Below are 24,908 nucleotides of genomic sequence, written 5' to 3' on the forward strand. Positions count from 1 at the left end.
TTGCAGTCAATTCAATAAAAAACCTGATTAATAAAATTTCTTCATATGGCAAAATTATCTGGTGGAATAGATTAGTCACAAAATTTGGAAACCACTCTGTTACTGATAATTTTAAATTCTTATTGGACAAGTAGATTAGTGGCCATTAGGCATGGTGGCTATTAGGGATATGTGATCCATAAACAATGGTTCAATAGTCATTACAAAACTGGGGGGTGGGGTGGGTGGGTTGGTGATGGTGCTTCATTTCTAAACTGTTTCTAAAGTATAGTTTGTGAAAAATGGTTACTATAAGGAGAGTATTACTATTTTGTTATAGTAATTGCAGGGGCTCCTTTCTCCCTCATTTTTAAAGCTATTGGAATGAAACTTGATACAATGGTAGAACACATTTACCATAGTTAGCCCACCAAATTTCAGAATGTTTCACTTATCCACAGATTTTTGGGGAATTTTCATAATCTTTATAAACAACATTTTAAAAAACCTGCCAAGAGCTATCTACTTGAATTATATATAGAATGTACAAGATAACCAGGACATAGATCCCCATAAGTTTCAGAAAGAGTCACACATCTACAGATTTTGGGGGATTTTTAAAAGTTTAGACAAACTTTTAAAATTTCTAACTGGAGCTCAGCTGTTACAAACAGTGCTATGGATTGTGAGGAGGTGAAAATAGAGGATGAAAGGGAGAAATGTGCCAAGAGGAAGGTGCATCAAACAAACTCTTGTCAACACCACCTTCCACTTGGAAATCTAGGTCCTCTGTGTGAAAGGCTGCGTGGATCAGCAATAGGACTTCACAGTTGGATCCACCACCAACAAGACTCTACCTTTAGAAGACAATCAAATTCAGCATGAGTGATAGCCTATGACTCCCAAAAATCTCACATTTTAAGCCGTGCAGCCCTTTAGCATGACCATTGATCAGTACATTGGAGAGCAAGGGAATTGTGACAATGTGCCCAGTTGTTTTTCCAGAGCTGGAGAAGTTGCAGCAGGCAATGGCAAGAAACCTCCAGGGTTTCTGAGGACCTCTTTACAGATGACATACTTGCAATGCGGACACATGGAGGAAAATACCTGATGGCTTCCTTGCCGATCCTTCTTCCCTCCTACAATGGGGAAATGGCTGTGCCATTGTTGTGGTTGGGCAGGTTTTGATGGGGATTCTGGTCATAGCATGAATAGAACAGAGTTCCAACTTCTGCAACAATAAAAAGTGAGTTGTGATGGCTAAGATCTGGCTTACAGTACTATATTTCATGAATAGGATGCCAGACATTATTTTTTTATGACTCAAGTTTCCCCAACTGCCCAATCTATGGTGGTTCTGGGATCATAAACCAGAGAAGTATATGTTTCATGTTGTTTGTCATCCATCCATGTATCCATCTATCTCAAGTACTCAAGAGAGGTTTTTGCACTATAATATAGGTTGTAATTATCAAGAAAAGAGGTTCAGTTTGAGGCTGGGCAGTCAAGGCCAATCAATCCAACATCCAAAAATCAGACTGTAAAAACCAGTGGGAAGTACTTCATGGATTCACAATACCATTTCCCCCTTGTTTACAGAGTGGAATTCTGCATTGAATATTTTCCAGATGTTTGCTCTTCAATGAGGATCATGCCATCTTCTTACTCTCAGCTGGATTACAAAAGGAATTGTTGAATTCCAAGAGGAGCTTGATGGATTTTCTGGGCCGGTCGCCTACTATGAAGTGTCCACATCTCTCCAGGATATAGATTTGAGAGCTGGGAAAAGCAGCTGCAAAAACTTCAGCACCAGAAGGATCAATAATCTAAAGAAAGAATGAGCATAGTAATATGATGCAACCTAGAAACATAGAATCACAGAGTTGGAAGAGACCTTGTGGGCCATCCAGTCCAACTCCCTGCCAAGAAGCAGGAAAATCGCATTCAAAGCACCCCTGACAGATGGACATCCAGCTTCTGTTTAAAAGCCTCCAAAGAAGGAACCTCCACCACACACTGGGGCAGAGAGTTCCACTGCTGAACAGCTCTCAGAGTCAAAAAGTTCTAATGTTCAGATGAAATCTCCTTTCTTGTCTCTGGTTATTTGCTTTGGTCTTCTTCTGAGGCTGAGAGAATGCCAAAGTGGATTTCCATGGTTGAGAGATTTCTACAGTTTTAATAGTTATAATTCAAATATCAAACAACAACATCATACTGATCATTTCACATTTTGTTTTTAAAACACGATCCATTTTGGACATGCCAGTTGTAGACAGGGGGATAAATCATAACTTGCATCTCCTTCTCTGAATATTCAAAAGCCATAGAACTGTAGAGATGAACAGGTTCACAAATGCCAATTAGTCCCACCCTATGCATTCAGAAATACAGTAGAGTCTCACTTATCCAACATAAATGGGCCGGCGGAATGTCTGATAAGGGAAAATGTTGAATAATAAGGAGAGATTAAGGAAAAGCCTATTAAACACCAAATTACATTATGATTTTACAAATTAAGCACCAAAACCTCATGTTTTACAACAAATTGAAAGTAAAAGCAGTTCAATACACAGTAAGGTTATGTAGTAATTACTGTATTTACGAATTTAGTACCAAAACAGCACAATGTATTGAAACAGCGGTGGATCCGAGTGGGAGGCAGACTGCGTTGGATAATACAGAAGGTTGGATGAGTGAAGGTTGGATAAGCGAGACTCTACTGTACATAGTTGTTGTTGTTATAGTACTTCTAAAAATTCCCAAACATCTTTTGTTTAAAGATCTCCAAGGAAGGAAAATCCATTCCTTTATTCCAACATTGAACAGACTTGTCCTTAGGGCAACATTGTTCCTCATGTTTAGATTGGATCACTTTTTTTGCAGTTTTATAGGGATCCCTGCCTCTACATGTCCTGAATATTTCTTATCAAAATGTGAAAGTTGCAGCTGGTAATTAAGAGGCCTTAAAGCAATTCATAATGTAATAAAAATGTTTAAAAATATCTGATAAAATAATTACAGGAGGCTGGAGTTTGGGTCCAGGTCACACCAAGGATATCAAATCCATGAATCATCATTTTATATAAGGAATATTATTTTACAATGACACAATAATATAATATTCTTCATATAAAGTGGCAAAATCAAGATTTGCCTTTGAGCATTTAAAAAAAAAAGATTTTCAAGCCACAGATATAGTATATGTGGATATAGGGGGCCTGCTGTAATTTTAAATGGAAGTCACAAAAACAAAAAACAGATCTGCAGATATAAGAATGCATACATCTTACCTTGTCATCTTTTCCCCAAATAACTTGCATAGGAGCCTTGATCTTCGTCAAGTTGTCATGAAGGAGAAATCTGGACTCTTCACTACTTATATCTGCAAAACCTTTACCAGTCAAAAAAATGAAAATTAAGATTTGTTTGTTTTCGTCGTTGTACTTATAAGTTGTACCCTGAAATGTACCACATATAAGAAGTGAGTCTGTTTTGCAGCTTAGCAAACTATGACAGTGGTTAGTGTCTTTCAAGTGTTTGGGACTTCAACTCCCAGAAGCTCCAGCCATCTTTGTCAATAGTCAGGAATTCAACATCACCCCCTAGTGGCTAGAGTCAAGCACAATCTCCAGATGCCAGAGATGGAAAAAGTTAGGAAGCCTTTACCTCTGTTTATGTAATGTCTGGCTTTGTTAATTGTATAACAGCATTGAATGTTTGCCGTATATGTGTATTGTAATCTGTCCTAAATCCTCTCGGGGACATAGGGCAGAATATAAATAAAGTTTATTATTATATTATTCCAAAATCTGAAAAAATCAAAATTCCAAAACTCTTTTGGTAATTTTGAATGAAGGATATTCAACCTGTATGAAATATGAAATTATAAATGCTTTAGTAGCTCATTCAAGACAGAAAACTGAAAATAACCCATGTTTTTTTTAAGAGAGCAAATAGCTCTCCAAAAGTAGATTCAGAGATTTTTAATTGTACTTGTAAAACCTCTGTGTGGGATTGCCTTTGAAGACTGTTTGGAAGCTCCAAATGGTCCAACAAGGGGCAGCCAGATTGCTCACCAAGTGGCATACAGGGAGCACACAACTCCTTTGGTATGCCTGCTCCACTGGCTGTCAGTCTGCTACCGAGCACAATTCAAAGTGCTGGCTTTAGCCTATAAATTCCTGCTTACCTATCCAAACATATCTCCCTCTATGAACCGTCTTGGTGATTAAGATTGTCTGGGGAGGCCCTGCTCTCCGTCCCACCTCCTTCGCAGGCACGACTGGTGGGAGTGAGAGACAGGGCCTTCTCAGTGGTGGCCCCTTGGCTATGGAACTCCCTCCCCAGTGACATTAGATCAGCTTCCTCCCTCCTAGCCTTCAGAAGAAAGGTAAAAACTTGGCTGTGGGATTAGGCCTCTGGAGAATAGTGTAGTGCAATCAACAGATCTGGAATATATGGAACGACTAAGGAATGGCTTGGACTATGACTATGGATGTTGTGATTTTAGTATGGAATGTAATGTTTTTAAATCTATATAAATAAAAATGTAATGTTCGTTTGTGGGGTTAATATAACTCAAAAACCTCTGGACGAATTAACACCAAATTTGGACACAGTACACCTATCAGGCCAACAAGTGACAATCACTCATAAAAAAACACTGAAAAATACAGCAGAAGAGACTTAAAAAGCCAAAAAACAAAAATTACATTGCAACGCATGCACAAAAACACATATATAAACGCAAACACACATATACACAAATATATACACACACATATATGCACCCGAAAACATATACACAGACTGGGCCACAGCAACACGTGGCAGGGACAGCTAGTGTTTAATATGTTTTTAATTTTAATCTAATTCAATTTTATTTTTTTGGAATTCTATGTGTTTTAAGGCATTGAATGTAAGCTGCCTTGAGTCCCTTTAGGGGTAGAGAAAAGTGGGGTATAAATAGAATAAATGAATAAATTATAAATAAATAAAACCGAAACATATGGAAGCAAAAGGCAAAACAAAAACAAAAGAAGCCACCCACAGACCAATTAATCAATCAAACAATCAAACATACAACCATCCACCCATTCATTAACTACTTTTCTATCCCAACTCCCCCTCTGAACAAAGAGTCAAGGTGACTGAAAGTTTAAAACAAAAACATACGCGTTTCCCTTAATTGCATCTCTTACTTGATGTGATTTTATCAGAGAAACCTGTTATGCTTCTTTGAAGCAACAAGACGAATACTTACATTTCTTGTAGAAAGCATTATGTGGCCTTTGATAGTCAAGATATCCTTTTATTAACTGAGGAGGAGAAGAGAAATAGAAGTTAGTTGCAGGACAAGAACATGGCTATTACAGGCAATAATTCATTTTAATTGTAATCTAAATTAATTTTAATTTTTTGGAATTGAATGTAAGCTGTCTTGAGTCCCTTTAGGGATAGAGAAAGGTGGGGTATAAATAGAGTAAATAAATAAATTATAAATAAATAAAACTGAAACATAGAATCATAGAATCAAAGAGTTGGAAGAGACCTCATGGGCCATCCAGTCTAACCCCCTGCCAAGAAGCAGGAATATTGCATTCAAATCATCCCTGACAGATGGCCATCCAGCCTATGGAAGCAAAAGACAAAACAAAAACAAAAGAAGCCGCCCACAGACCAATTAATCAATCAAACATACAACCATCCACCCATTCATGCAGAAACAATGGTAGGGACCATTGTTTCTGCAATCCTCCCTTTTACTCCTCTTACGGTACTTCATCTCCAAAGTGCATGAATTGGATTTGAGGCTACCTGGATTGTAATGATGGAATGGGCTGTGGCACAGCTAGTTAGTAGCCAACGGCATTAAATCACTACTGTCCGAGAGATCATGAGTTTGAAGCCAGCCTGGGTCGGAGTAAGCTCCCAACAAAGGATTTCCCCCAGACAGGAAGCAGCCAAGCTTTGAAGTTGGAAAGCCATTGAATGCTAATCAAGGTGGCCAATTGCAACATTCACACCTGCATCAAATGACAAGAGTTCTTTCTCCCACCCCAGACGTTCCACAGACATGTGGGTGAAACATCAGAGGAGAATGCTTCTGGTACATGGCCATGCAGCCCAGAAAATTCACAGCAACCCAGTGATTCCAGCCATGAAAGCCTTCAACAACACAAAGCAAGATCATGTTCTTGAAATCTGATGGACTTTTCTTTGCTTTGAAAACAGATAGCAAAAAACACATTTAATGGAGGACCTATTCTGATTTTAGTTCAATGTAATCATTCTATACTAATTTGTATATTATTGTATTTGCTGTTCATTCTTGCTCTAGAACAGGACAGTTTGCCACTCTTTACTTTTGTGCAGGGTGTGTCAATTTCTAGGTCTCTAAAACCATAATGAGATAAAGACAGGGATTGATGCAAGAGCTGCAGGTATCACAGTGCGCCCCAATGGGCTTCTGAAGAAGGGTTGCACGCAATGTGGTTCCCATGAATGCTATCCCAGTTCCAGGTGAAAGGTTAGAAGTTGCTCAAATGAAGCCTATGACCCAGTTTCCCTCTGATCCACAGATTTCAATCTGTGCTTCTTCTACCTACACAGGCAGAACGGTTCAAGTGGGAGAGAGAAAAAGAATGACAGAAGCTCAGATGTGCAGACATACTGAGTCATTAGAGAGGTCCTTTCACATTACACAAGGGTCTTCTCCACATCCCACCCCAATTGTGGGAGAGCTTCCATTAAGAAGTTTGACTGGCAACAGAGTTTCTATCACCAAGGTACAACATGGCTTTGGGGACCTGAGTTTTACATTACTGTAGCTTTCAAAGTTGTTTTAGGTGTCATCTGGTGAATATATTAAACAATAAATAAATATCTAAATAAATTGCAGTGCTATAATCATAGAATCATAGAATCATCAAGTTGGAAGAGACCTCATGGGCCATTCAAGAAGCCAAGAAGCAGGAAAATTGCATTCAAAGCACCCCCGACAGATGGCCATCCAGCCTCTGTTTAAAAGCCTCAAAAAAGGAGTCTCCATCACATTCCAGGGCAGAGAGTTCCACTGCTGAACAGCTCTCAGAGTCAGGAAGTTCTTCCTAATGTTCAGATGGAATCTCCTTTCTTGTAATTCCACTTTAATTTCTACAGTTCCACCCTGTGAAATGCCGGCCTTTGCATTTTAGGAAGGGGCATTTAGAATCCTCTCTCAGGGAGTTCTAGTGTCTCACCAAACTACATGCCCCAGTAATTCATAGCATTTGGCCATGGGAGTAGGAGCCTCCGGTGGTGCAATGGGTTAAACCCTTGTGCCGGCAGGATTGATGACTGACAGGTTAGCAGTTCGAATGCAGGGACAGCAGGTTGAGCTCCCTCTGTCAGCTCCAGCTCCCCATGCAGGGACATGAGAGAAGCCCTCCACAAGGATGGTAAAACATCAAAACATCCAGGTGTCCCCCTACGTTTGGGACAGAGGACTACTAGCTACAGGATGCCTTCCTTCACACCTGCGTGTCCAGTTTTGGTGGGGACTGGTAGATTCCCAACTTGATGAGATCTTTCGCCTGCTCCAAGGATGAAGGAATGAGAGGATTGTTCTCAGCGCTTGATTTTTCTTGACTCTTCATGTCCTTCATGTGCTTCATGTACTCAGAAGGGGTTGGACTCTGCAGACCTAAGATATGGGAGATAAGATACACAGCTTGAATGAAAGGAAGTTATTGGCCAACCAAGACGGTATTCTACACGTTGTTCTTTGTAAAATAACACCTTCTCCACATTCATAAATTATGCAATGCACACATTTTTTCCGGAAATAGTCTATCAGTATTGCCTCAGGTGGACAAATGTCAGCATTCTGAAAGAAGCAAAGACCACCAGCATTGAAGCCCTGATCTTCCGCCATTGACTTTGTTAGACTGGCCACATTTTCTGAACACCCAATCACCATCTCTCAAAGCAGTTGTTTTACTCTCAGCTCAAGAATGGAAAACAGAATGTAAGTGGACAGCAAGGAGATTTAAAGATGAGCTTGAAGCTAACCTAAAAATGTGGAATAAACACATAAAACTAGGGAGCCCTAGTGTTCTAACTGGAGGTCAGCTGTTACCAATAGTGCTGTGGATTTTGAAGAGGCACAAAATGGAAGGCAAAAGGGAGAAAAGTGTCAAGAGGAAGGCATGTCAAGCAAACCCTTGTTGGAACCACCTTCCATCTGGAAAAGTATGTCCTCATTGCCAAAGACCATGTAGATTCAGAAGAAGTTTCTACAGTCACTTATGGACCCAATGCCAAGACTCTACCCTTAGGAGAAAATTATACTCCTTGAGTGATCTCCTATAGTAGGAGTAAATCACAACAAACTTAATAGTTGCTGTTGCAAAGAATTCTGGCCTTCAATACTCACCAGCTGGACAAAAGAGGGATAAACAGTGAACTTCTGATGGATGGTATGCAGCATAAAGCCCGGCAACCATTCCACCCATGGAGATGCCAACCAAGTGAAAGGGCTTTCTGTTCAGACCAACACATTCAACAAACTGAAATGAGAAGGAATAAGGAGATTTTATTTCTTCAGTACTCATTTAGGGAATGATTGAAAGGTTCTTACTGGGGCTATTGTAAGACTTTTTGGATAATGTGAGAAGGATAGCAGCAGAGTTTGGGAAAGATTTCCTTCTAGACTATACCTAAACACTAAATAGTTCCCCTTAATTAACATCTCAAAAACTCAAATCAAGTTCTTCACCTGGGAGGCATTCCCAAACTTTGTTGTGATCAGTTTAGACTTGAGCTGACAAAGGATTGTGACAGGAAACATTAAGTATCTCTTGTTGCAATATGTTATTGTGTGCCAACAAGACATTTCCAATTTAGAGTGACACTAAGGTGATTTTACAGAGTTTTCTTGAGAGGGAGGTTGCCTTTGCCTTCTTCTGACACTGAGAGAACATGGCTTGCTCACAGTACGACTGCGAAACGTGGACTTTCTATAGAAGTCACACTCAACTCCTAGAACAATTCAATCAGTGCTGCTTCTGAAAAATCCTGCCAATCTCTTGGGAAGACAGGTGGAAAAACCTCAGCATGCTGGAAGAAGCAAAGACCACCAACATTGAAGCAGTGATCCTACACCATCAACTCCGCTGGACTGGCCACGTTGTCCAAATGCCCAATCACCGTTTCCCAAAACAGTTACTATACTCCCAACTCAAGAGCTGGAAACAGGCATGTAGCCGGGGGGGTGGGGGTGGGGGGGGGGCTCGGGGGGCTTCAGCCCCCCCCCCCCCCCGAAATTTTCATGGTGGTTCGCGAAAAGGCCTTAATGGTGCATTATTTAAACTGTTATGTTTATTCATATCATGATCTGATCACCATGCTCAATATATCCCATATGAATGGGGGTATTGGGGTAATGATACAAAAGGTTTGCTAGGCTAGACCCTCTTTCACTCAGACTCAGCCCCCCCCCGAAACTCAGCCCCCCCCAACCCCCCCTGGAAAAAAATCACCCCCCCCCCCAAAACGAAATCCTGGCTACGGGCCTGGCTGGAAATGTAATGTTGGTGGACAGGAAAAGAGATTTAAAGATGGGCTTATAGCAAGCTTAAAAACTGTGGCATAGGCACCGAGAACTGGGAAGCCCTGGCCCTTGAGTGCTCTAACTGCAGGTCAGCTGTGACCAGTAGTGCTGCAGAATTTGAAGAGGCACGAATGGAGGGTGAAGGGGAGAAATGTGCCAAGAGGAAGGCACATCATGCCAAACCTGACTGGGACTGCCTTCCACCTGGAAATTGACGTTCTCACTGCAGGAGAACATGTGGATCAAGAACAGGGCTCCACAACCACCTACGGACCCACCGCAAAGGCACCAGACTTGGAGGACCATCAACCTTGGGCTACGAGGGATAACTAAGTACCCAGTGAATTTCCATGTTCAAGTGAGGATTTGAACAGAAGTCATAGTCCAATGCTGAAACCATCCAGAAGTCTAATTATTTCAACTCAACCACTCAAAATCATGGTCATTTTGGCACTCACCTGTTGGGTGACAACAGGAGGGTAGGGAGAGTGGCATTCTTCCTAGAGCTTTCAATACCAGCCCTCAATGTACGAAATGCTTTGTGGGTAGCTAGAAAAAGACCTTACCTGATGTATTCTTGCAACCTGATCAACTCCTGTGTAGCTTTCACCCTCCAGGCGGGTAGTGTCTCCATGACCAGGCATGTCAATACAGACCACGTGGAGATCCTTAGGAAAGCCCTGTGTGAAAGATAGCACCGATTAGGAAGCAAAGGCTTCAAAGGAATAACAATTGGTTCCTTCTAGTATCAACGGACAGGGTGGATTCCACATATTTAAATATCCGGATTGGTCTAAGACCAGCTGATTTGCTTTCAGAACAGAAGACATGCCACATCAAAACATGGGAGAGGCTTTTGTCCTGAGGATCCTTGATGTTCTGGGGTGATGTTTCCATGTGTCTGCAAGTGACAAACACACAAAACAGGCCTAATACATTGTTGTTGTGTGCCTTCGAGTAATGTTGACTTTTGGCTACACTAAGGCAAACCTGTCATGGAGTTTTCTTAGCAAGATTTGTTTAGAGGAGTTTGCTTTAGTTTTCCTCTGGGATGGAAAGAACAGAGCTTGCCCAAAGTCACCCTGAGGTTTTCCATGACCAAATGGGAATTCGAACCCTGGACTCCAGTCGTGACTTGTTTTGAATTTCTGTTTTGTTTCAGATCTTGGAATATCTGAATAGGGGGCCGCCGTGGCGCAATGGATTAAACCTTTGTGCTGCTGAACTTCTGACCTGAAGGTTGGCAATTTGAATTCGTGGAACAGGGTGTGCTCCCACTGGTAGCCCTAGCTCCTGTTGATGTAGCAGTTCAAAAAGATGCAAATGTGAATAGATAAATAGGTACTGTTTTGGTGGGAAAAGGCAAAAAAGACTCTGCAAGCAGTCTTGCTGACCACATGACCAGGAGGTGACATTGCAGGCTTCTCGACTTGAAAATGGAGAAAAACATCTCCCCCAGAGCCAGAGACAAGCACCGCCTCCAGAAGCCGGAAATGAAAGGAGAAGCCTTTGCCTTGTCTCATTGTACGTGATTGTAAGGCATTGAATGTCTGCCTATGTCTACTGTAAATGTTGTAATCTGCTCTGAGGTCTCTATGGGAGAAGGCCGGAATATAAATAAACTGTATTATTATTATTATTATTATTATTATTATTATTATTATTATTACCTCTATTGGCATATACATACATAATGAGATATCTTGAAGATGGTACCTAAGTTCAAATGCAAAATTTATTCATATTTCACACACATAATAATAATAATAATATCTTTGATTGTAGGTGAACTATAAATCCCACCAACTACAACTCCCAAATGTCAAGGTTTATTTTCCCCAAACCCCACCAGTGTTCACATTTGGGCATATTGAGTATTTGTACCAAGTTTGGTCCAGATCCATCCCTGTTTGAGTCCACAGTGCTCTCTGGATGTAGGTGAACTGCAACTCCAAAACTCAAGGTCAATGCCCACCAAACCCTTCCAGTATTTTCTGTTGGTTATGGGAGTTCTGTGTGCCAAGTTTGGGTCAATTCCATTGTTGGTGGAGTTCAGAATGCTCTTTGATTGTAGGTTAATTATAAATCCCAGCAACTACAGCCCCCAAATAACAAAACCAAACTCCCCAATCCTACCAGTATTCAAATTTGGGTGTATGGGGTACTTGTGCCAAATTTGGTCCAGTGAATGAAAATACATCCTGCATATCAGGTATTGACATTACGATTTGTAACTAGCAAAATTACAGTTCTGAAGTAGCAACAAAAATAATGTTATGGTTGGAGGTCACCACAACATGTACTAAGGGGTTGTGGCATTAGGAAGGTTGAGAACTACTGCCCTACACTAAAGGAGACAGGCATGGTTTTGGAAACACCATTTTCCATGGAATCGTTCCCCAAAAGCCACTACACTAAAGGAGACAGGCACACTTCTTTCAATGGGACCCACACTGTCTTTAAACCACTAATGGAAATAGAAGGAGCATTAGCAGACTGTGCACATGAACACCCACAATGAAACATTACAAAATAATTGGACAAATCCACCACTTCCCATCCCTTTAAAGGCATTTTTATGTGCGGGGAGGAGATTGGAGTTGATTTCTGTCCATTTCTACATGCTGCATGAGCTTTCATGAACAACTTAGTACATGAGTTTCAAGAACAACCACTGGAAGCAGTCCTACATGGTTTGGTGGGCTCCATGGGAGTCCATCTTTGAATTGTATTGTCAAAGGCTTTCATGGCTGGAATCACTGGGTTGTTGTAGGTTTTTTCGGGCTATATGGCTATGTTCTAGAGGCATTCTCTCCTGACGTTTCGCCTGCATCTATGGCAAGCATCCTCAGAGGTAGTGAGGATGCTTGCCATAGATGCAGGTGAAACGTCAGGAGAGAATGCCTCTAGAACATGGCCATATAGCCTGAAAAAACTACAACAACCCACATCTTTGAATTGTATAGAAATGGGCAGAAGCGGGGAAAAAACATTACATATGATGAAGTCCTAAAATATAAGTAATATTTTATGTATTTCCTTTTCTATCCCAGATAGATTTCCTGCAACAATAACTGCAACTTTTACATTTCTTAACCTTACAAGATTATTGTTCTCCTGTTTTCTACCACAAGCTCGTGTTACATTGGCTCTGCTGACTCTGCTTCATATAAACATGGCACATTCCCAGTGTTTTGTCATTGCCTTCCTCTGAGAGAATGGGAATTGTCCAAAGTGGCCCGGTGGGTTCCCATGGCTAAGTGAAGAATCAAATAGGGCTGTATAATGTAATTCCGCTGGCGGATGAATAAGAAAATAGTGTAAGGACCTTGGCCATCATTTACCTAGAATGAGCACTGCTGTATAGTTCTAAAAAAATGCAATGACCAATGCAGAAATCTAAGGGGGTTTTGGCCATTTAAAAAAAGAATGTGTTATTTTATTAATTGTTATACAGTGTGCTCTTATCTGGAGTTGTATGTCACCTTGATGGCTGTTAGAAAAAATGCTGGAGTAGAATCATTGAATCCTAGAGTTGGAAGAGACCTCGTGGGCCATCCAGTCTAACGCCTGCCAAGAAGCAGGAAAATTGCATTCAAAGCACCCTCAACAGATGGCGCTCCCGACAGAGTAATACTATATTTCTTCAATTCTAAGACACACTTTTCCTTATATTGTAGGAGCAATGGCTCACTGGCACTCCTCCTGCTCTCTGCACATTGCCAGGAGTCCCCTGGGCTGAAGAGGGCAATGTAATGGAAGACACACCACAAGTGTGTGTCACACCTCCAAATGGGGCTGCAAGGCTTTTATCACTTTGACAGAGAATTAAAGACACATTCTCATTGGTGTACAGTAATCAATCATTTCATTAGTCTAAACTGGCTATCCAGATGTTCATTGGCTCTCCATGACTAACAGACAGGTAGGCAAACGTGGGATGTTAACAATGGCATAACTATAGTCTGTTGTTCTCCAGCCATGAACACTCAGTTGGAAAGTATCTATAGATCAGTGGTTCTCAACCTTCTTATTGCCATGACCCCTTAATAGAGTTTCTCATGTTATGGTGACCCCCAACCATAAAGTCATTTTCATTGCTACTTCATAACTGTCATTTTGCTACTGATATCAATTGTAATGTAAATATCTGATGTATTTTCATTTACTGGACCAATTTGGCACAAATACTCAATACACCCAAGTTTGAATACTTGTGGGGTTGGGGGAAGGGGATTGATTTTGTCATTTGGGAGTTGTAGTTGCTGGGATTTATAGTTCACCTACAATCAAAGAGCCTTCTGATTTCCACCAATGATGGAATTGAACCAAATTTGGCACACAGAACTCCCATGACCAACAGAAAATACTGGAAGGGTTTGGTGGGCATTGACCTTGAGTTTTGGAGTTGTAGTTCACCTCCATCCAGAGAGCACTGTGGACTCAAACAATGATGGATCTGGACCAAACTTGGCACAGATACTTAATATGCCCGAATGTGGACACTGGTGGAGTTTGGAGAAGATAAACTTTGACACATGTGAGTTGTAGTTACTGGGATGTATAGTTCACCTACAATCGAAGAGCATTCTGAACCCCACCAATGACAGAATTGGGCCAAACTTCCCATACAGAAACCCCATGACCAACAGAAAATACTGTGTTTTCTGATAGTCTTTGGCGACCCCTCTGACACCCCCTTGGGACCCCTCCAGGGGTCCCGACCCCCAGGTTGAGAAACACTGCTATAGGTCGATACTTCAGGCGGCTAGGAAATTTGGGGAGTTCAAGCTAACTAGTTCTGTCCTGCTGTACTCATAACTTCCTCTCTGCAGCAACATTTTCCCAAACTGTCAACACCTTCTGCAAACAAAGGCCCCTGCAAATCAGGTCATATGGGATTTACAGTCATTGAAAGCATCCATGAAAATTCCCTTTGTAAAACTATGTCTCCCTCAATATAAACATATCTAAAACGGGGTGTATCTTAGAAACACAGGTGTATCTTATCTATTTTTGCTGTTGGTACTGAAATTAGGGTGCATCTTACAATTGATGGCGCCTTACCATGGAAGAAATACGGCATTTACTTAAAAAGAATGCATTGAGTATGAGCACAATGCACAGGAAAATTCTCTGGAATAGTTGTTACTGGAATCAAATTGTTGCCTTTTGCAAGGCCGCCCTTTGGGGTTGAGAAGGGTGGGGTAGAAATACTGTAAATAAATAATAAATAAATAAGAAAGGGGGTTGTGCATGAGCATCACTGTTTCTCTTCACCAGCAATAATGGTTGAACCAGGGGAAGGGGAAAATGGAAACTTACTTTGAATAGCTCCAACCACATGTCCTTGCTGGCTGTAAACCCATGAAGCAGCAACATAGATGGTTGAGGTCCAGGATTCCCTCGGCAGATGTAACAGAACGTGTAGTCTTTGCACTTGGCATATTTTATCTTAACGCCATTTTTCTTACGTTTGTACCTATGGGTAAAGAGAGAAGAAAGATGACTGGCTAAGAGATTCTGCATGGAAAAGATATCTAGCAGTAAAACCACAAATGAAGAGAGCCAACCGTGTTGCCTAATCAAAAGTTGCTCAAACATTGTTTTGGTAAACTCTGGTATTGAAGTTAATGATCTAGGCACTTCTTAAAGTGCACAAACTATTGCTTTCCTTTAGGTACAACCAACATATAATATGGTTCAATTATACAGTATATGGTACAATAAGGGGCCATGGTGGCACATCAGATTAAATAGCTAAACTGCTGAACCTGCTGAAAGGAAGTTTGAATCCGTGGGATGGGGTGAGCTCCCATTGTTAGCCCCAGCTTCTGCCAACTTAGCAGTTTGAAAACATGCAAATGTGACTAGATCAATAGGTACCACTTCGGCGGGAAGGTAATGACGCTCCATGCAGGCATGCTGGCCGCATGACCTTGGAGGTGTCTATGGACAACACTCGTTCTTTGGCTCCAAAATGGAGATGAGCACCACCTCCCAGAATCGGACTCAACTAGACTTGTATGTCATGGGGAAACCTTAATCTTTTATATATAGTATAGTTCAGGCACCAACTAGGTGAGGTCATCTAAGAAGCACACTTACCATATCCCAACCCTGATGAGTACTGATGGCCACAAATAGTACACTGCAAGAAAAGAAATCAATACTATGCCTCCAAAGAAGCCCACGATCAACAAGGATTTCTGGATCAAAGACAGATCCATGTCTGCTAGCTAAGAATCTTCTTTCTTGCCTGCAAAGAAAGAAAGGATTAAAATCAAATGTGATGAAGGGAGGTATATAATACAGTATGACTTGCACTTTAAAATGCTTCAAGTCCACACAGAAAGACAAATCACACTCTACTGCTTAAGTTTTATTTCTCTTACAAAACTGGATTTTTTGCTCTTATGTCCAAATCAATATGTAGCATGAATTGAGTGACACGGGTACAAGAAAATTAAGTAAATGTTAGTATGGTGTTATAACTCAGGGCTATAACTCAGGAAGTCTCTGGTTCAAGTCTAACTTCTATCAACTATCACTCAAAGGACCTTTTCACTGGCTGGAATGAATTGCTGGATTTGATTGCTAAACAAAATTAAGGACCTGTCTCTTCTGGCAGAATGACTCAGTCAATTTTATTGGTAAGAATGTTTTCAATGTATTTTAATCTTATGTCTGTATCTTTTAATATATGTGTTTTAATTGTCATATGGTTTTAAATATTTTAACCATGTTATTAACTATGTTGTTATATTATTCCTGTCATCTTGAATTCACCTTTGACAATCCCCTCTTTTTCAGCCTCTGTCTTCCAATCTGCTCTGTTGAGAATTATATTATAAAATTATTGCAAAACTTGTGACTTGGTGCTGCAGCTGAGAGCTTACCTGGTCAGGCATAAAGATAAAGGTAAAGGTTTCCCCTTGACATTAAGTCTAGTTGAGTCTGACTCTGGGGGGTGGTGCTCATCTCTATTTCTAAGCTGAAGAGCTGGCGTTGTCCGTAGACACTTCCAAGATCATGTGGCCAGCATGATTGCATGGAGTGGTGTTACCTTCCTGCCGAAGTGGTACCTATTGATCTACTCAGATTTGCATGTTTTTAAACTGCTAGGTTGGCAAAAGCTGGGGCTAACAATGGGAGCTCACCCCAACCTACAGATTAGAACTGCCAACCTTCTGGACAGCAAGTTTAGCAACTTAGCAGTTTAAACCACTATTTTGGGGCAACTAAAAGCAACACATCTGAAACTGCTGGATATTATTTATATATCTTTTGTGCAATGGCATGTCTTTGTCCCTGGCAGTTCAGAGACATACCTAGGTACATCAGTTTAACAGCTGAGAAACCTAATTGCCTTGCATGAATGCTGGTGAATGCTATTTTTTCCAAAAGGTTATGACTCTAAAAGGTCATGCTTTTACCAAGACGTTATGGCATCATTTTCAAAAAAGTTAAGACTTCTAACAAGGTCATCCCTTCCCAAGATCATAAAATCTCCAAAAGGATTATGGAGATTTCCATTTTCTATTATACATGAATAGTATAAACAAACTCAAAGTGTGATTCAAGTTTGTTTGGGTTGCCTCTGAAGACTGCCTGGAAACTCCAACTAGTTCAACGCTCGGCAGCTAGGCTGCTCACGGGAACGGGATACAGTGAGCACACAACTCCCTTTTTACACCAGCTCCACTGGCTGCCAATTAGCTTCCGAGCACAATTCAAAGAGCTGGTTTTAACCTATAAAACCTTACACAGTTCCGACCCAGTTTACCTGTCCGAACATATCTTCCCCTATAAACTATCAGGACTTTAAGATCTTCTGGAGAGGCCCTGCTCTCGGTCCTACCACCTTTGCAGTCAGGTTTGGTGGGGATGAGAGACAGGGCCTTCTTTGTGATGGTCCCCTGGCTATGGAACTCTCCCCAACGAGATTAGGTCTGCCCCCTCCCTCCTGACCTTCAGGAAGCAGCTGAAATCCTGGCTTTGGAACCAGGCATTTGCAGATTAATGGATTGAACCGATAAAGACTAAGAGTTATTGGATCACAATGTTGGATTGAGTTGGATGATGTATTTTATATGTATTTTATAACTTATTTATTATGTATGTTGGTTTTAAAATGTTATTTATTGTGCGGCATTAAATTTTTGCTGTTGTTATCTGTTCTGAGTCCCTCCACGGATATAAAAGTTCTAAATAAATAAATAAATAAATTCTAAGTACCCATTGGGTTACAATCAACTCAATGTTATGATCTTTTGTTTTGGTACATCAGATTATAATTATCAGGATTATAAGAATTATTCACAGAATTGCAATATGCAGTTATATCTTAAGCTTAGAGTTGGTATACCTACAGTATGAACCATTGTTTTCATGGATTGAAACATGAAAGCTTCCTTCTTTCATCAGACCAGTCACTGAAATGGCGAAGCACAGAGTATCATTCTTGGCAGATGGAACATCCTCTTTATATTGGTAAAGAGATAATACCTTTGACAGGTACAGTATTCTGCCTGAGGGCTCAAAATGGACTCTGGTTTCTCATATGTTGGCTGAGCTGCTTTTTATCAGGTTGCTATGAATTGAGAACAGAGCTTGAAACCAACATGAGTAATTTTGCTTCACGTAATGCTCAAATTTGGAATAATTGGTAATTCCAAATCATGTAAAGTTTGGGTTGTTGTAGGTTTTTTCGGGCTATATGGCCATGGTCTAGAGGCATTCTCTCCTGATGTTTCGCCTGCATCTATGGCAAGCATCCTCAGAGGTCAGTACCTCTGAGGATGCTTGCCATAGATGCAGGCAAAACGTCAGGAGAGAATGCCTCTAGACCATGGCCATATAGCCCAAAAAACCTACAACAACCCAGTGATTCCGGCCATGAAAGCCTTTGACAATACATGTAAAGTTTGCAAGAGAATCAAGCTTCTAAAAACATTACTGGATTTCAAAGGAGAATTGCAAAGAAAGTAGGAAGAGTAAAAAAAAAGAAAGCACTGGGATTGTGGTGCAGCTGGCTGAGTGTCTGCTGCATTAAGATCACTCTGACCAAAAGGTCATGAGATCGAAGCCAGCCCGGGTTAGAGTGCGTTTCCAACCATTGTGAAGCCTGTTGTCGACCTTTGTAACCCGAAAGACAGTTACATCTGTCAAGTAGGAAAATAAGGCGCCACCTTAAAAGCGTGGGGAGGCTAAATTAACTAATTTATGAGGCCATAAAGAAGCACTCCAGCGGGGAAGCATGCGAGGAATGCGGAGGTACTTCATCAGCATTGCAGATGGACGATGAAAGCGACAGCGCCCCTGGCGGCCAGAAAAAGTTAAAAAGCCTCTGTCTATGTCTGTATATGTTTGTATGTCAAAAATTGGCATTGAATGTTTGCCATATATGTGTACACTGTAATCCGCCCTGAGTCCCCTGCGGGGTGAGAAGGGCGGAATATAAAAGTTGTAAATAAATAAATAAATAAATAAATAAATAAATAAATAAATAAATAAAAAAGGAGGAGATGCATAGTATAGGAATCTAAGCTAGGTACCTACTTGAAATAAAGGAACTATAGCTTTTGAAATACATTTTCTTGAAAAGGAGCCTTAATAAAATACTGTGGAGCACACAATTTGCATGTAGAAAGCATGTGTTTTCTACCTAGGTGTGAAAAATATTCTTAAATTAAATCCAGAAAATGCACACATCTGTGAAATACCATGAGATACTCTTCTAGGCTGCATCTACACCAGGCATGAGCAAACTTCGGCCCTCCAGGTGTTTTGGACTTCGACTCCCACAATTCCTGGCCTCAGGCTCCTTCCTTTCCCCCCTCAACTGCTTAAGTGGCTGAGGGGGAAAAGGAAGGAGCCTGAGGCCAGGAATTGTGGGAGTTGAAGTCCAAAACACCTGGAAGGCCATAGTTTTCCCATGCCTGATCTATACTGTGGAATGAATGTAGTTTGACACCATTTTAAATTCCATGGCTCAATGCTATGGAATTGTGGCATGTATAGCTTGGTGAAACACCTGCACTCTTTGGCAGAGAAGGCTAAAGACTTTGTAAAACTACAAATCCTAGGATTCCATGGCAGTGGTGCCAAACTTTATTAACTCTAAAGTGTAGATCAGTGTTTCACAACCTTCTTAATGTCGCAACTCCTTAATACAGTTCCTCATGTTGTGGTGTGACCCCCAACCATAAAATTATTTTCGTTGCTACTTCACAACTGTAATTTTGCTACTGTTATAAATCATAATGTAAATATCTGATATGTAGTATGCATTTTCATTCACTGGACCAAATTTGGCACAAATACCCGATATGCCCAAATTTGAATACTGGTGGGGTTTGGGGGGTTGATTATGTCATTTTGGAGTTGTAGTTGCTGAGATTTATAGTTCACCTACAATCAAAGAGAGTTCTGAACTCCACCAACAATGGAATTGAACCAAACTTGGCACACAGAACTCCCATGACCAACAGAAAATACTGGAAGGGTTTGTTGGGCATTGACCTTGAGTTTTGGAGTTGTAGTTCACCTGCATCCAGAGAGCACTGTGGACTCAAACAATGATGGATCTGGATCAATGTATTGTCGAAGGCTTTCATGGCCGGAATCACTGCATTGTTGTAGGTTTTTTTGGGCTATATCTGGATCTGGGTCAAACTAGGCACAAATACTCAATGTGCCCAACTATGAACATTGGTGAAGTTTGGGGAAAATAGACCTTGACATTTGGGAGTTGTAGTTGGTGAGATTTATAGTTCACTTACAATCAATGAGCATTCTGAACCCCACCAATGATATAATTGGGACAAATTTCCCACACAGAAGCCCCATGACCAACAGAAAATACTGTGTTTTCTGATAGTCTTTGGTGACCCCTCTGACCCCCCCCCCCCCCCGGAGGTCCTGAACCCCCAGGTTGAGAAATGCAGGTGTAGATGTACTCCCAATTGTTCTGTACTCCTTGTTAATCTTCAGTCATTCCACTTTCATTCTAAAAAGTTCAATTTTCCTCTCCTCTGCTTTGTTACTTTCTTTTCTGCTTGTCTTTATTATTGCAGAGTGAGTTCAAAGTACAGTACAAAGTCAATTAAAGCAGCTGAAGGGGAAAAAAGAGAAGAAGGAGAAAGGAGGAAGAAGGGAGAAATCTTTCTCTTCCTTGAAGACTCAAGCAAAAGCAAATTGCAGTTGTCTCTCTCTTTGCTCCTGCGTCCTTCCCCATTAATGAGCTTGGCCGCCTTGGCCACTCTCTTAAGTTTGCTGGGTCACGTACATTCCAGTTTCATTAGGAAATATTGGAGAGTATGGAGAAAATGGTCTCAGTCCCCATTCAGAAAGACTGGAGCTCCTGTGCTATGTATGGTTTTCTTCCCAGCAGTAAGAACCTCATACTAAAATATATTCATTTTTCTGGTTACATCTTTTCAACTTTCACCCTTCCTACTGCTTCTGGGAATTTTTAATCTCAATCTGAATTCATCCCTGAAGCTAAAATAAGCCTCCCCACCCTTACATTTGAATATATATTTCTCAACACTTGGCGGCATGCACTCCATAATAATTAAAGCACTGATTAATTTCCAATTCTTCCAGCCTGTTTCTAACTTTCCTGATTTGATTTTGAATCCCAGCCCCCAACTCACTACCCCAAGGATATGCCTTTCATCTCTGGAGAAAAGAACATAGATATTCAATATAAATTGATGGAGGGTTCAGAATATGATAATAAGTGAATTATTCCTTTCTGGGTAACTCATTCATGCCACGCTATAGGTTTTATATATATATATACATGTGTCAAACTCAAGACCTGCAGGCCAAACCCAACCAGCCATGTTTATTTATTTATTTACCACCTTCCTCAGTGATTCAAGGCGGTTTACAGTTGGCAACAATCTGATGCCCGGATACCATAAAATGCAGTTAAAAACATTTACCATATAATATAAAAATAAACCATACAAAGCCAATAAAAACATATAAAACATATATCAACAGCGTCTCCTTATTAAAATCCATGTCCAATCACTTATCCAATCGTTCAGTTGTTTTATATTTGTCTGTTATGCTGCATTTGTGAACGCTTACTCAAAAAGCCAAGTTTTGACTTTTTAACGTAATGTTAAAAGGGAGGGGGGCGATCTGATATCGCTAGGAAGGGTGTTCCACAACCGAGGGGCCACCACTGAGAAGGCCCTGTCTCTTGTCCCCACCAGGCGCATCTGTAAAGTAGACGGGAGTGAGAGCAGGGCCTCTCCAGATGATCTTAAAGACCTAGATGGTTCATAAGGAGAGATACGTTCAGACATGTAATTTATGTGGCTTTCCAGATGTTGAACTACAGCACCTGTATTCCTCATCATTTGGCACCATGACGAACTGATGGGAGTTGTGATACAATCACATCTGGAAGGCTGCAGTTTGTTCTGCAGGAGAGTGGGGTTTGGATTTAGACACAAGGCTTGTAGACAGGAAGTTTGATTCCATCTTATCTTGGAAGATAAGAAGGCCATCCCTGGTAAAACTTGGATGGGGACCACTGACAAATACTAGGTGCTGTAAGTTATGAAGGTTGAACATCCCTTAGCCGGAATTTCAAACTATGACACTAAAGCTAAAATTGTCCATCTGGGTGGCTGAGAGAGTGACACCTGTGCTTTTTGACGATTCCATATATATTTATTTTATTTACAGTATTTATATTCAGTCTTCTCACCCCGAAGAGGTCTCAATGTGGATCACAGAACACATATATGGCGAACATTCATAGTCATTATACATGGACAAGATAGCCAACTGTACATAGATAAAGGTATATATATAGGCTTTCCCCATCTTTGGCATTTTGGAAGCTGTGCTTGGTTCCTGCCTCTGGGTGTGAGTAGGGGTGGAGGTGTTGTAATCCACTTTCCCTGCTGAAGAGCTTTGTTTGTAAACTGGTATTTAAAATGGTACAAAAGGCAGAACTCTTGAGTTGAGGTCTGTATCCCAAACTTTCATTCCTGAGGTGTAGTTAAAGACCCACAGACTGAATGCACATTGAAACTTAAGTGAAAACCAAGCTTACAATTTGTTGTTGTTGTCATTATCATTAACTTTATGTTTATTTTACACCACCTTTCCCCTGAAACAAGGACTCCAGGAAGCTAACAATAGATAGAAAAAAGTTGTTGTTGTTGTTGTGAGTAAACAGATCTTTGTATTCTCTAGGTCTCTCCAATGGCCTTTGTCAGCATAGACCAGGTATGGGGAATCTTTGGCCTTCCAGGTGTTTTGGACTTCAACTCCCACAATTCCTAACAGGCCCTTTCCTTTTCCCCCTCAGCCGCTTAAGCGAATTGTGGGAGTTGAAATCCAAAACACCTGGAGGGCCAAAGTTTCCCCATACCTGGAATAGACCCAGGACTTTCTTTTTAATTGCCTTTCTCCCAACCTTCCTTTTTTTGACAGCCACCTTAATTTTTGGTTAGAACAAGATTGCAAGACCTGTAAATACCTGTAAAGGTGGAATTTAGCGACTGGATGGGGAAGTTTTAAAGAAGTTTCATCCTGGGATTTGGATCCTATTGCTATTCTCTCGTTTGAGCTTCAGCTAATGATCTATAAGCGAAATGAACACCGATATCAATCAATAATTAGAATGATAAAAGTGCTTACCTTCTGCTGACTTGGGTGCTTATTACACTCATATATTACACTTCCTTACACTCATTGCCTTGCCAGGTATTTCATCATCGGGACTCTCTTTCCATGTTCAAAATGGTGAAATCATTTGGTTGTTGTGAGACACCTAGAAGTCTTTAGAAATACAGTTTTGAACCAATTAAGATGTAATATATTTATAGGTATATGCAGATAGCTAGATATATTTATATATTTCATCTTACCTGAAACGGGCTGCAATGAAGGTGCTGCCATTCAAAGTATTCCCTTCTGTTGTTGTCACCTGGATTTTGAACCTGGGCGGAGGAGTCTGTAAACTAGTCTTTCAGGTATACCAAAGAATAATGTTCTGCCTCCCACGGTAGATGAGAGTACAAATTCCTTTCCCGTTGTTGCTGCCATTCTGAAAAACACAATGCCCATACATATTACGACACTCTTGGAAGGACCAGAATTGAAAGTACACCTCCAGTTGTAAAGATATGTCCAGGGCCAGCCCTAGGTAATTTTCAAGTGTAAGCAAACAGTATTCCCCCCCCCCCCCCCCCACAAACCCTTCTAGTGTTTTCTGTCGGCCATGGGAGTCCTGTGTGCCAAGTTTGGTTCAATTCCATTGTTGGTGGGATTCAGAATGCTCTTTGATTGTAGGTGAACTGTAAATCCCAGCAACTACAAATCCCAAATGAAAAGAAAATCTAAATTTTGAGTGATGGTCACTCCTTGGGTTACTAGGTGTCTTGTGTCCAAATTTGGTGGCAATTCGTCCAGTGGTTTTTGAGTTATGTTATGTTAATCCCACAAACGAACATTATATTTTTATTTAACAGAATTAAAAATACATTCAATAAAATCTTTAAAACATATAATACCAATGCCTTCACTGTCCATAAATCGTTGTCTGAGCTGTACCAATGTTTACTTTTATCTAATACCATGTTTGACTGTTGCATTAGATTGCAAAAGATTGTTCAAATAGCCACATTTTCACTTTTTCTGGAAGGTCAAGAGAGAGGGGGCTGATTTAATATCCCTGGAGAGGGTGTTCCATAACTGAGGAGCCACCATTGAGAAGGCCCTATCTCTCGGTACCACCATCTTCACAGGTGCCACTGGCGGGGATGAGAGACAGGGCCTTCTCAGTGGTGCAGGGCATCCCTGGACTATCTTAAACTCTTATACTGTCCTGCTGAGGTCTTTTTTCAGCCCAGATTTAACCTTTTTTTTTTGGTTTTGTTAAGAGGTTGATGGTGCCTTGGGGCTAATGGAGAGCCCAAGGGTCACTTTGGATCCCCCAAAGGCCCACATGCATCCTGTTGGAATAAATGGCACATTGGGGGTTCTATCACAAAGCAGAAGAGAAATATTTAGTTACTCTAAATGTGACCGTATCTTCAGGATCAGATGAGCTGAATATCCAAGGGTATTAAAAGAACTTCCAGATGTAATCTCACAGCATTTATCTCTACATTCTTTAGAATTCCTGAACAAGCAATATCCCTAGATGAAGGTAAATATTGTTCCTAGAAATAAAATAGGGTCAGCTTAACATTAATTCCAGGAGAGGCTCTAATGCAGGTAATTAAATAATCCTTTATCACCTTTCAGAAAAGAACACTGTGATGACTAAGAGCCTGCAGGGATTTCTCAAAAACAACCT

At 40.8% G+C, this 24,908-nt stretch overlaps 1 protein-coding gene across 2 annotated transcripts; it reads right to left on the reverse strand.

Annotated features, from left to right (window-relative positions):
• Positions 1–225: 225 nt before the first annotated feature.
• LOC132769447 (monoacylglycerol lipase ABHD6-like) lies at positions 226–23,634 on the reverse strand. 2 transcript variants are annotated; one of them, XM_060766478.2, is made up of 10 exons: positions 23,476–23,632; positions 23,246–23,386; positions 15,680–15,830; positions 14,897–15,053; positions 10,138–10,251; positions 8,396–8,528; positions 7,497–7,663; positions 5,243–5,297; positions 3,270–3,370; positions 226–1,805 (listed from the first exon to the last, which is right to left on the reverse strand). In XM_060766478.2, exons 3-10 carry the CDS (start codon positions 15,799–15,801, stop codon positions 1,629–1,631), a joined length of 1,026 nt encoding a protein of 341 aa, XP_060622461.2. In that variant the 5' UTR covers positions 15,802–15,830; positions 23,246–23,386; positions 23,476–23,632; the 3' UTR covers positions 226–1,628. The 2 variants fall into 2 exon arrangements, with proteins under 2 accessions (XP_060622461.2, XP_067319533.1); XM_067463432.1 differs by lacking the exon at positions 15,680–15,830 and having other exon boundaries at positions 23,476–23,634.
• Positions 23,635–24,908: the final 1,274 nt, after the last annotated feature.

Source organism: Anolis sagrei, chromosome 2 (genome assembly GCF_037176765.1).
Source record: "Anolis sagrei isolate rAnoSag1 chromosome 2, rAnoSag1.mat, whole genome shotgun sequence".
Classification (NCBI taxonomy): domain Eukaryota; kingdom Metazoa; phylum Chordata; class Lepidosauria; order Squamata; family Dactyloidae; genus Anolis; species Anolis sagrei.

What these genes read in the sequence shown, in the direction of transcription:
- LOC132769447 (XM_060766478.2), bottom strand. Translation starts at nt 15,801, where the DNA reads ATGGATCTGTCTTTGATCCAGAAATCCTTGTTGATCGTGGGCTTCTTT. An exon ending in CTCATCAGGGTTGGGATATG is followed by an intron (nt 15,054 to 15,679) that starts GTAAGTGTGCTT and finishes CTTTACCCATAG; the next exon opens with GTACAAACGTAAGAAAAATG. An exon ending in ATCCCTCTTTTGTCCAGCTG is followed by an intron (nt 7,664 to 8,395) that starts GTGAGTATTGAA and finishes CCCATATCTTAG; the next exon opens with GTCTGCAGAGTCCAACCCCT.